This window comes from Gossypium hirsutum, chromosome D07 (genome assembly GCF_007990345.1).
Source record: "Gossypium hirsutum isolate 1008001.06 chromosome D07, Gossypium_hirsutum_v2.1, whole genome shotgun sequence".
Lineage (NCBI taxonomy): Eukaryota > Viridiplantae > Streptophyta > Magnoliopsida > Malvales > Malvaceae > Gossypium > Gossypium hirsutum.
In genome coordinates, this window is record NC_053443.1 from 22,556,169 (window position 1) to 22,570,144 (window position 13,976).

Sequence of the window (13,976 nt, forward strand, 5' to 3'; positions counted from 1 at the left end):
TGATCATGTTTCAGAGGGGAACGGACGTTATAGGATCTACGCGTATAAGTTTACGCTTTACTCGATAGCGACTTGAGCTTTGGATCAAAATTGCCGGAGGGTTTAGGTAAGGATTGATTGCACCAAACACCGTCCAATAGTTCTAACTAAATCACCAAAATATTATTAATGTATAGAATTAAATGTTGGTACAAATTTCAACACGTCCATTAAATTGAAAGCATGGGTATCTATTTGTTTATTTTTTTTAATGTTAAATTTAAAAATCTTACTCGCTTTAACTTTTTCAAACCAAATCTTAACGTTGTCAGTGTCGGCCTTTGAGCCGATTGTTGGTCATTGTTTCTGCAACATTATTTTTTAATTTTTTATTTTGTTTTCAATTTTAATCTACACTATCATGGTTTTTGTCCACGTTATTGTGATTTTTGTTTTGCCCATTCTGTTTTCTTTTAAAACAATGTCGGTTTTAGTTTTAAGTTTTTAATTGTGTTTTAGTGTATATACGAGATTTATCAAGTTAAGGGTGTCGCCAGATCTATCGGGAATCGTTCTTAGAAGGCTTTATCATGATAGAGCATAATAAAGTTTTTGTAAAATTGGACTTGAGATGAGGAGAAAGATATGCCATTTGAGCTTAGCCTTTTTTGCATTAGAGATGTGGTGGGTCTATTGGCAATGGTTTCTTGGTTAACGGGAATTAATCACTAAGTTGATCTAATGATGGCAGGTTAGGATGCAATTTTCAACGATTTAATTAAGGTGATACATCTCTGGTTTGTTTGAATTCTTCCAATGTTGCAATTATGGTCATTTTGTTTTTCTCCTCTTGTGGATTATTCTACAAAGAAGGCATTTGTGCATCGTTTGTAGTTTCTTATATATAGTTTTTACTATGTGTCATGTTTTTGGGTTCTTATTATTTATTGTTTCTATTAGTGATAGTATTTTATTTTAAAAATAAATAAATTCAAGTTATCTATGTGATGTATACAAACATGTTTATAATTTGATCCACGTATTTTAAATATATTAAACCTCATATTTGAACTAATATTTAATATTTAAATTGACAACTAAATTGACAAAAAGATTTAATTAATATAATATTCATATTTTAAAATTTTAATTAAAATAATTTAAAATCTAGGGTAGATAATGCAGTTAGTCTCATAACAATTAACGTGTTTTTTTTTGTCACTGAACTACAAAAATTTTCAATTTTGTCACCAACATTATCGTTTGGTTCTGTTTTGACCACCATTCGTTAAATTGCTAATGAAAATGATGATGTGATCATTTTTAATTGGTATAATAATACATTTAGTCCTCAACACTTACACATTCTATCAATTTGATCTTAATTTTAAATAATTCAAAAAAATTAGCCCTTCATAATTACACATTCTATCACTTAAGTCCTCAAAAACATGACAATAAAAGCAAACCAAGGAATAAATGATTCTAATACATCATTTCTCATTTACCCACAAAAAATTCTTCGACAACCACCGTCGTCGTCGCCACAATTCCCAAATGCCCAGGTCAAGAATTTATATAAATTCTTCATTGAAACAAAGCTTTTTGATTAATGGTGTCAAATTAGCGATTTTCAACTCACTAGCTCATAAATTTGAAGGAAAGAAATACGATAGGCAACGACAGCTGGAATTGTAACTGGGTATCAAGAATTCAAAAAAGAAGGTGAATTTCCACCGAACATGTTCCATGTAATTTGTTGCAGTTGGATTTAGAAACGGATAAGTAGAGAAACAAAAATGCAAAGAGAAGAAAGAGAGAGAATTGAAAATTAACAAACTTATTTCATTCAATCAATAAAATGCCCATAATCATTCCTCCATTTAAGCTACTAAAAGAGGAAACCAAGTAACAGCTAAGTTGGTTATAACAACTGTTAACATATAACTAGTATAAAGACCAAAACACACCGTTTAAACTAATTAACCTTCCCTCCCCAATAACTAATCCTAGCAATAGTAACTAATAGCAATACAAATCTTTTAACAGAATTTCAAACCTTTACGTAACAATTACCCCTGCAAAAGATCATTGTCGTCAAGGATCAAAAGTGGGAAATTTCTGCTATAGGCCCTCTAACTTCTCCCATGTTGAATCTTCTGGAAAGGTATTGGCCCACTCGACAAGAACCTTGGTGACAGTGTGATTTCATTGCTTAACCATGTGTCTGAAAATTATGCAAATTGACTCTTTAGCAAAAGCCCTATCAGTCCTTATTAAGGGCAAGTAAGGTTGATTGGGTGCTTTGCCAATGTGTTTCTTTAATTGTGACACATGGAATGTTGAGTGGATGCGAGATCCAAGTGGCACCTTCAATCGACAGGTGACCTCCCCTGCATTGGCCACCACAACAAATGGCCCTAAAAACTTAGGAGTAGGCTTTTGATTGGAGACCCTTCTCACTTGACTTTGAGTATAAAAGTTGTACTAATCTAAAGCCTTTTTTTCCAAGTGTAATATCACCATCCTTACTTTAGCATTGTCAGCTATTCCCTTAGCCTCAAAGTATTGTTCGTGTAACAGTCCATTTTTAGTGATATAAAAAACAATAGTTGAGGACTACAATTTTGACGAGTGAGTTATTATTTTTATTATTATTTTAATGTTTACGGGATTATATTAAGGTCATATGGAAATTTCATTAAGAAATTTTGATGTTTGCATGATTAATTAAGTAAAAGGACTAAATCATAAAAAAGTGTAAAAGTTGAGTTCTATTAGTTAAAGGGGTCAAATGGCTATGGAAACGAAAGATAAAGGACTTGAATGGTAAATATACCATTTAATGAGTTAGTGGATCTTTATGGATAGGTTTTATTGAAAATTTAATGGTTTTAAAAAGTTAATTAAGTAAATTAATAATTAAGTTAAGATATTAGTTAATTAAAAGATGAGAAAAACTATCATCTTTCTCATTTTATCTTTTCTAACCTAAAACACCATTAAAGATAGCTTGGAGAATTCAGTTGGCTTTGTCCTAGTGTCACGAGCTGTAATTTAAAACCCGTGACTATCACACCAAATGCATCCAATGGAGGTCTATTGTTTAGATGGGGATCATTTAGCCCACGAGAACTGGTTCGATTCAAAGAGCTGTTAGAGAATCCTGTCAGATTGAAGCTTGGTTGGCCCGATAATGAAGATATGACAACTTAGGCTAATTTGGTAACTAATCTTAAAAGATTGAAGGAATCATATCTTGTAAAGATTAGATTAGATTTGATATGGCATATCTTGTAAATCCCTAAAATAAAAGGATATGGTTAATCTCGTCCGTTGATGTAAATGTATCTTGACTGTCGATTTTGGGGAGCTCAACTACAAATAGAGAGCCTCCCCCTCATTTGTACTCACTCCATTTATTGTTTCATTATTCTTTGTGAATAAGAATATTGAGGGCATTTACTCAAACACTTTGTGTGCGCTCTTTCTATTGTTCTTTGTAGCTTCTTTTGGCATAAATTGCTTCCGCTCTTCAACTTGGTGCATTGGAGAAGTTCTTAATGAATCCTTACGTGAGTAAAGGCTGACTTAGGCGAGTTGGGACGAACGGATCGCCTAAGGCCGAACAAATTGCCTAAGCCCGAACAAATCGCAAGACGAAAGGTCTAACCCCGTGACACTAGTGCATGGTATGTGTTTTTCATCTCGTTTCTAATGATTTTTATGATTTTGAGATTGTTTTAGCTTAATCTAGCTAGCCTAGGGGTTGATTTGAAAAAAATTTAAAGGTTGAGGGGCTTTCCATGAATGTTTTTGACTATTTATTTTATGTTAGTTGATAGATTATGAATCTTTGTTGTAAAATAAACAAGTTTTATTAAGTGATTTTTGGAATTAGGGATTAAATTGTTAAAGGTGTAAATCTATAGGTTTTATTGTGAAATGATGGTAAATATGAGTTGTTTCAAGGTCCCTTGTATCTATGGTTAACATGAATTTAGGTTTAAATGGTTAGATTTTAAGTTATGAGATTAAAGACTAAATTGTGAAAAGTTAAAATGTTAGGGGAAAATTGGTAATTTTGCATAAATATGAAATATGGATTAAATTGAATTCGAGAAGTACTTAATTGATTGAAATTATCTATTTAGATCAAGATAAACACGTTCGAATTTAGATTAAGGAAAAGCTAAAGCTTCGGATTAGTTTGACCATTTTACTACGCCCTTAATTATCGAGGTAAGTTTGTATGAATTGTAATCGTTTTAATGTTAATTAAATTTGAATATTTGTTATGTTGTTGAGATATAAATGAATTGAATTGTAAATGTACCAATGCTATGAGGAATTGACGGGTAATTAGTCTCGTTTGAACCTTAGAAATTCTTAGGATACAAATGAAATGTCATTACAGATTTCATGTTTCGAGTGCTAGTCTTGAATTTTCTACCGATGGTTGAGGTCCTGCATTTGTTGTGGATCTCCATAGCTCGTTTAAGTAACATCGTGTAGCTTACATTCTGACCTACAACTCATGCGAGCAGGCCCATTTCACAGCTCGTGTGAGCATTAATGTAAAGAAAATGTTACAGTTATATGTAAAGGCACACTTCGTGTGAACTTTCCCTTGTATCCGATGTAATTCTAGATTGTTCAACGGGCATGAAAAGGGAACGAAATGGTAAGTATGCAAATGGATTGAATCATGACTTAATGAAAGGATTGATGAAATAAATGATGTACATATGGAAATTTACATATCTTATGGTTGATTTCATTTATGTTATGGATAGACATACTAACTTGTGAGTTGGTGATGTTGATTAAGCTTTGCTAAGCTTATGGTATTGAATTGTGTTTAATCTATGTATTGTATTATTGAAATAGTAAGTTATGTTTAAGTTTATATGAGCTTACTAAGCACTCGTTGCTTACGTAGTTTCTTTCCTTTGTTTTATAAATTATCGAAAGCTCGACCGGTTTGGAAACTCGTCAGAGATCTATTACACTATCCAGAAATCTTTTTGGTAGTTTTGTAAATTTCGGCCAAGGTTAACAATGACATGTATAGGATGTTTTGTAATGATGCTTTGATATGTTTATGTTTTGTTGGTGCACTTTAATTCTTACCAAGCTTTGTCATTTTTGGTCACTTGTTAATGCTTGTAAATAAGGCTCCTTTTGGTATGTTTATAATGGCTTGACACTGGTCAATTGAGACATGATTTAGTAGATATTTGAACTAGGTTTTTTATACTTGAAATAAGGTTATATGGACATGTTTAGGTAAATGATGTTTGGATGCAATTGTGGTGCCTTTGAATGACATATTGGTTAGGTGAATTAGGTTGTTTGAATGGACATGATTATGTGTATTTAAATTATGCTCTAGTCCCTTGAAAGTGTGCACAAATAAATTGGGTAGTTATGCATGAACTGGTTAGGAAATGGCTTGTTTTTAGGTAAAATTTTGGGTCCACACGGCCTGACGACACAGTCATGTGAGACAAACGGCTTGGCGACACAGCCGTGTGTCATTTGTGAGTTTCTTAGTATGCAGGTCAGTGAGTTACACGACCTAGCACACGGCCTGGCGCACAGACGTGTGGGGCATAGGCTGGGACATGGCCGTGTGTCCCTTATTCAAAAGTTACACGGCCTGGGGTGATTCTACGCGGCCGTGTGACCTCTGTTTCCAATTTTTGTAACTTTTTTCTAAACTTTCCATTTTGTTTCAAATTAGTCCTGAATTGCTTCTAAGCTATTTTTAGATCCTCAAGGGCTCAATTTAGGGATGAAATGTATGTGATTGAATGGTTTATGATATATTTAAATTATTGAATGTTATGATGTTTGAATATTTCTGATTGTATAGTAATACTCTGTAACCCTAATTCGACGATAGAGGCGGGTTAGGGGTGTTACATTTAGATGAAACGTATGTGATTGGATGATTTATGATATATTTAAATTATTGAGTGTTATGGTGTTTGAATGTTTTTTATTGTACGGTAATACTCCGTAACCCTAATTTGGCGACAGGTACAGGTTAGAGGTGTTACAGTTCGAGTTTAGACCACCAACCACGATAGTTTGTGCCATCGAACTTGGGACAATCAAACTTATAGGAACACAAAGAACTATCCTATTGACCACCACGAATAGGAGTGCCAACACTCCCTAGTTCCACCATAAGAGAGACCATATGAGCATCACGTGGAGGGAACCCTAGTGGAGGGCTCCCCAAAATACCCTTACCCCTGTCCTAGAAAGATCCAACAGTAGTAGCAGATGACAGGTGGCCTAAGTACTGCTTGAATAAACTCTATAACTTAGATTTAATCTCCCTTCAAACATACTTTTGAAGCTCCTTTATGTAGCTATCAAATTTGGTATCCCATTACGACAACTCTACCTGCAGTTGAGCCATCTCTTGCTATAAGTGACTTACCTCCTTTTGGAGCCTAGTGGCGATCCCATTGCTAGCCATGGAGAATTGACTGAGCTTTGATACCTTTTTTCGTGGTTGGATTTAGAAAACAGAGAAGCAAAGAAACAAAAAGACAAAGAGAAGAGAAGAGAAGAGAGAGAGAGAAAGAGAAAGAGAATTGGAAATGAACAAACTTAATTCACTTAATGAATAAAATGTGCATAATTGTTCCTCCCTTTAAAATACTAGAAGAGGAAATCAAGTAACTGCTAAGCTAGCTACAACAATTGTTAACAGATAGTTGGTATAAAAACCAAAACGCACCGTTTAATTAAATCAATACACACCGTTTAACTAAAGACAAAAACACACCGTTTAAGCTAGCCAACCCTTCCCTCCCCAATAACTAATCCTAGCAATGGTAACTAACATAGATAGAAATCTTTTAACAGAATTTCAAACCTCCCCGTAACAATTAGCTATTGCAATGTAGCTTGGATTTGTGCATTGCAACTTCTTTTTTGCTTCTTTTCTTCTTTCTCCTCCTTCAATTTTCCAAATTCCTCATGTTTGTCTTTCTTTTCCCACTTAAAACCTTGCTTTTTTACCTTTTATGGGAAAAGAATGAACTTAAATGAAGAAAAAAATCATGTGTTCTCTCTGATTTAATGTTCATAGGGTAAAGGAATTGCTTTTGAAGGATCATATTTGTTTGCTTTTCATATTTTTATTGGAAAATAATGAACTTAAATGGAAGAAAAAGGATTCCTTTGTTTGCTTTTGTTTTCATGTATTTGAGTATTAAATGATAATTTGTAGAGTTAATTTTATTATATTATTTAAAATTAGAACCAAATTGATATAATGTGTAAGTATTTAAGTATTAAATATATTATTATATCAATTAAAAAAATAAAAGTGACCAAAACATAACTAAACAATAATACTGAAATTGAAAATTTTAATAATTCAATAACTAAAATAAAAATATTAAAATTGGAAGACCCTAATAGTTTGATAATTAATAGTATACCTTTTAGGCATTTAGCACAATGAAGCTGCTTAGTTAGTGCCGTGCACGTATTGCAACTCTCATTATGTTTTTTCCTTTTTGGTTTTTGATGTAAGCGCCAGCTGTAACATGTCTACCAAGTGCCAATTAATACACTGACTTGCATTTTCTGAAAATTAGAAATTATACCATTCAATTGGATTCTTGGTTGCCATTTTTGAACCTGTTTCTACCTTCAAACCTTATAAAAAGTCAAGCCATGTTAGTAGTTAATTGGGTTGGTTCCACTAAATCTATTAAAATATAATCTCCACTTCAAAAATCGAATTAACTGATCCAACTGATTAATCAGTCAATGGCCCATTTTAGTTTGGTCGGGGATTGGTTTGTAATTTTTTAGAATTTTGGTTATCAGTTAATTCGGTTCGAAATCTGGTAATTAATCGAATTAATCAATTAACCGAAATATTTGTTGTTTTCAAGACTTACGTAGTGTTTCTAATGTCTTACATGTTGTTTTTACCTACATTTAAAATTTTTTGAATTATTTAATAAAAGTAAATGAACATTAACAAGGTATTTTTTTATAATATTTCGATTCGATTAATGTATTTTAATTTTTTTATCCAATTAAAAATTAAATATTTTTATATTTCAGATAATTTAATTTATTAATAGTAATTTAATTCAAATATTAATCGAATTAACCGTTTAAGCACTCTTAAACAAATTGTGTGCCCTGTATTGTCCTGTCTTTGTATACTCTCTCAACAGACAAGGCCCAGTTGAGCTTATAATGTAAGAAGAGAGAGAATAAAGTTTACGTCTCATACATAGAAAGTGACCCAATTTGGAGGGGTTCAACGAGTTTTCTAGCCTTTGATTAGTACACCACAACAACGTTAACAAGGGTTTTTTTTTAATTAGGATTAATAAATTTATATTTTGGTTGTGAAATTATTTAAAATTATTTAAGTTATTAGATAGTTAAAATTATTATTGTATGGTTTTCTGTTCATATTGCTTATGTTAATCAAAAGCTTTGTTTTTCTTTTATAATTTAATTTTTTTTATAAAATAGCTTTAAATATTATGATTATATGGTTTTTTACAAAAATAATATAAAAAATTAAAAATTACCAAAATGTTATAACTTTTTTTTATTTACCAAAATATATATAATTTTTTTTATTTACCAAAAAATAAAAAAAAAACAAAAAAAACAGAAAAAACAAAAAAAAACCTGGACTGATTTGACAACTCCCTGGGTGAAGGGAACACTGTTGGTGGCACCAAACAAGGGAACCTTGTTGGCGGCACCAAACAAGGATTCCCTGTTGGCGGCACCACCCTTGAATTTAAGGGTGGTCGGTTGGTGGGGGGAAGAAGGAGAGGGGAAGAAGAAGAAAGAAAGGAAGAAAGAAAAAGAAGGAAAAGGAAAGGAGAGGAAAGAAAGAAAAAGAAGGAAAGGAGAGGAAAGAAAAAAAAATAAGGAAAGAAAAGGAGAGGAGAAGAGAAAAAAAAAAGAAGAAGAAGAGGGAAGGAAGGAAAAAAAAGAAAATAAGGTAATTTTTATTATTAATTTAAGATTTTTGTAATATTTGTGTGTTAAAAAATAATGTTAAGTACATTTTACGTATTTTATTAATTTATTTAGGATATATAATTTTTGAGATATATTTAGCATGAAAAATTCATGGTATGTACATTATATGTTGATTAGGAATTTTTTTATGAAATTGACTTAGGATGTTGAAATTAGTTTTGTTAGGAAAATAACGTTAAAAGTAAAATGATAAAGAAATATATTTAAGAAAACATAAAATACGAAAAGAAAAAACGAAAATTATATATTCACCGAAAGTAAAAAAATGCGAAAAAAATTATATCTTTAATAAATTTTAAACATAATGCACTGAAAAAGTATAAAATTATAAAATTTAAAATGACGATATTTTTTAAAATAATAAAATGCGGAGAGAAAAACACGAACAAATGGCCAAAATAATAGTGTATTACTAAATTTTTAAAAAATTGAGAAATAGTTAATACAAATATTTTTAAAAAATGTAATGAAATAATATAAAGTAATAAAATAAAAAATAAAAATATTTTTATTGAAAGTAATAAAAATCGGGAAAAAAATACGAGCAAATGGCAGCAATAAGGATTTTTTTCTTACACCAAATAAAAAACCCGTTTATAGTATTTTTTTATTTTGGTAAATAAAAAATATATATAATATTCTGGTATTTTTTTAATATTTTATTATTTTTGTAATGTTTTATTATGGGTTTTATAAAAAAATTAAAAAATTACCAAAATATTATAACTTTTTTTATTTACCAAAAAATATATAATTTTTTTATTTACCAAAATATATCAAAAAAAGTAAAAAAATAAAAACAAAAAACACACTAAATTTATAAATTAATTTTACACTAAATACACTAAATAATATGAGTAAATGGCAGGAATAATGGTTTTTTTACACTAAATTAATTTTAAAAATACACTAAATTAATTAATTTAAAACATTATGTAAAATTATAAAATTAGAAATGAAGATATTTTTTAAAGTAATAAAATGCGGAGAAAAAAATACGAACAAATGGCCGAAGTAAGAGTTTTTTACTAACTTTTTTTTCAACTTGCAGGCATCGCAATGGCTTCATTGATTAGCAGCAAAAGTCACATATCTGATGCGGTTAATAACGCGGTATGAGTTATTATTTATTAATCATGGGTTCTATTTATTTAAAAAGGATAGACGTACAAAGAAATAATATTATCGTAAAATTTTTTCTGTAATTTAACACTATCAGGACTCGTACCGAGTTTTAAGGGGTTGTGTGAGTATTTTGAAGAATACTCCGGATGCACGGTTGATGCCGTACTTAGAGCTAGCAGGATTTGGGTCCGTAGCACAGATCCGGTACACCGTATTGTGCTTTGATTTATTATCAGCGCTAGTGGAGCGGTGGCGCCCGGAGACCCACACTTTTCATTTTCCGTGCGGGGAGTGCACGGTAACCTTGGAGGATGTAGCGTTGTAGCTTGGGCTCCCAATTGATGGGAGTCCCGTAACGGGATTATCTGCATTTACCGATCCGGATGCACTTTACTATCAGCTTCTAGGAGACTCACCAGGGGACGGTGAGTCATATTTTTCGGGCGTATCATTTATATGGCTGAAAGCCAAGTATGGACAATTATCAGCGACAGCCACTGAAGGCGAGTTGATGTGCGTTGCTCGAGCGTACATCATACATATCATAGGGGGAGAATGATGCCTGATGCAAGCAACGACAAGGTGCATTTGATGTACTTGCCCCTGTTAGCTGACTTGTCCAGTGTTAGCTCCTATAGCTGGGGCTCAGCTGTGCTAGCAGTCTTGTATCGAGAGCTTTGCCGGGCGACAGATCCGAAAGTTCGCGACATTGGCGGATGCCTCTCACTGCTGCAGTCCTGGGCGCTGTATCGGATGCCATTTTTGGCATCAGTTAGACACCAACCGTATGTTTATCCACTGCTGAACAGGTGATAAAATATAACTTTTCGTTATTTGTAGTCATAATATATTGACTAATGTTACCAACCAACTCTAAACGCTATATTTTTTTTGTAGGTGGAGTGGTCGTCCGGGTATCGGGCAGTCGTACAATGTCCCGCTATACCGCCTCATGATTGAACAGTATGCCCGGGATGGGGTAAGATGCTATTCTAATATTCATGCTATAGTCATATTCATGACATCTTACTTTCTATAACTTACACACACGTTATGGCTAATTATAACCATGTTATTAATCATGCAGTTTATATGGACGCCGTACCGAACGCCAGAAATTACCGCCGTGGTACCCTCGTCTGCATACGTGCATTCGTACATATGGTGCACTAACGCACCAATTATAAATTTCAACATGGTCGATAGGTCAGGCAAGACGGGGAATTCATTTTCCCAGACACGCAATGTGCGCTCCAGCGTGTACACATCATCGACATATTGTTCAACATTGACGTTAACTTTAGCACACGCTGCCACGACATGTGCACAGGGATAATGAAGTGTTTCGAACCTTCTGCACTCGCACCGTCGGTTCCGGAGATCAACTCCGTAGGACCTAGTTGGTATACCAGGTCGACGACTGATGCTCTCAGTAACTCGAAATGTTTCCAGTCGTCGTGAATATATTTCTACATTCATTGACCTCGCCAACCGACGGTTTGCGACCATTGTATCCCTGACATGTTCGACAAATAGGTGTCCTGCCTCAATCTGGTCGACTTGCTGCTGACCCATTCTTGGTATCAAAGTAGCCAGCCTGTAGAAAGTAGCAGAAAATACAGATGCAATCGGAAGATGACGTGTTTTTAACAAAACAACATTGATCCCCTCGGCTAAGTTTGTGGTATTTGACTATAACGAAAGCCCTCGTCAAAACTTTGAGCCTATTGCCACGGCTCCATTGTGCCCAACCATTGTCGGAAAGATGTGTTTGTCTGCCCCTCCATGTCACTCTCAAGTCAGATAATTTTTTACCGGAACATATGTGGCTCTAACTCGTACGCTGCATACGTATTAAGAAAAATAAGTTCTAGTAACTCCATAACATGAAACATTACAACTTATATTGAAAATATAAGGTTATCATTTACCCATTGCCACGACTTGTCTCTTCCAGTCTGCATTCTTGTAATCTTTGTGGAAGTTAGCCGCAATGTGACGGATGCAGTAAACGGATCTCCACGGCACACCGGAACGCCTGATTGTTGCAATTAAACCCTTCCCTCTATCGGAGATGATGCAAATGTTATCGTTGCTAATAACATACCTCCGCAAGTTTGTGAGGAAGAATTCCCAAGACTCCATGTTCTCTTTATCTACGATAGCAAATACTATCGGAAGCATGTTTCTGTTGCCGTCTTGAGCAACTGCAAGAAGTAGGATCTGTGTATATTTTCCATACAGCCAGGTCCCATCCACCTGCACAAGTGGCTTGCAGTGGGGAAATGCCTGCACACATGGATCGAACGTCCAGAACATCCGATGGAAAATCCTTTTTGCCGGCTGTAACTGGTCATCCGGGCCGTAATATGGCCTTATCTGCAACTCAATCACAGTCCCCGGTACATACTCCCGCATAGCAGCTATCCAACCTTGAAGCTCGTTATACGATGAATCGTAATCTCCATACAGTTGCTCCATCGCCATCTGTTTAGCAATCCATGCCTTCCGATATGAGACTCGATACTGGAATCGTGCTTGCATTTCGGCAATCAGTACCGAAACTTTAATGGTCGGCATGTCCTTCACCATTGGCATGATACACGTACAGATTGTTTTTGAATCAAGTTTTCCATGATCTTCTGTCATACGTGTTGATGTGCATGTATGAGGACCAACAAATTTTCGTATCTCCCACATCTGAGAACTTTTAATGAATGCAGCTCGCACCCGCCAATTGCAGCCTTCCGCTGCCTTCCAACACTCCCCAACATATATTGTCGGAGTAGACACTGTGACTTTATAATCAACTGATATATTCATGCTGTACCATTTGATGGCATATACGCACTCTTCTTTACAGCTGAATCTCTGGCCTATGAATAACTCCTCATCATTAGATGTTACAGCCAGCCCGTGACGATGAACTATTTCAGGGTACTCTGGGAACTCAGCTACATACGCTGCATCGGGGTCTATGAGCGACATGTGTGGCCCAGGATTATTGTGTATCAAAATATGCCGCATCTGCTCCCCGATCGAAGAAGCGTTAATGTCTTCATCGTCGATATCATCAGGTACATCGTCCACATCGGGATCACCGTCACTATCGACCTCTTCATCCCAATGATCGCCACCACATTCTTCTTCGCAACCATATTCTTCTTCACCACCAACCATATCAACATCGAGTGTAACATTGGAGCCACCATCCGCGGTTCTTCAGCCCCGTCTTCTTCATCAGATGCATTTTGCTCCATACCGACTAACTCAGCGAATAAGTGAATCGGTGCATTCTTGTCACTCCCGTTCCCACAGTAGAGATCGACCATTGTCTCAACGTCTTCGTCGTCTGCAAGTTCCATTTCGACGAATTTGACTGGATTTGTCGAAACTGGAAACTTGTAGAAAATTTTACTATCCTTCTCCCACAACGTCTTAAAATTTTTGCATTAATCCTTGCCTTCATTTCATCAAACGAGACATTTCTATTAAATCTCATTGCTATTTGTTGCTGACATTTCAAATACACATCCAACACTTGTTGTCAAGATGACTCCGTCGAAATAAACGCAAACAAAAAACTTAACATCCATCTTCAATATTTAATCTGTCAAAAAATAAACAAAATCTCGTAAAACATCTCGCACGGATAATAAATAACTTAAATAAAAAAATTAATGTTTCAATATTCAATTTTGTACATGAAAGCCATTTAACCACTAATCCTAATAACTAACACAATAATAATATTAATAATTTTATATACAAAATAATACTAACTAAAATTGTTAATAACTAACTATAAAAATAATACTAAT

At 34.1% G+C, this 13,976-nt stretch overlaps 1 protein-coding gene across 1 annotated transcript; it reads left to right on the top strand.

The window, feature by feature from the left end:
* The first annotated feature begins 10,089 nt into the window (after positions 1-10,089).
* LOC107956105 (protein MAINTENANCE OF MERISTEMS-like) lies at positions 10,090-11,115 on the top strand. The gene is made up of 5 exons (XM_041096836.1): positions 10,090-10,143; positions 10,250-10,453; positions 10,556-10,668; positions 10,779-10,926; positions 11,053-11,115. Exons 1-5 carry the CDS (start codon positions 10,090-10,092, stop codon positions 11,113-11,115), a joined length of 582 nt encoding a protein of 193 aa, XP_040952770.1.
* Positions 11,116-13,976: the final 2,861 nt, after the last annotated feature.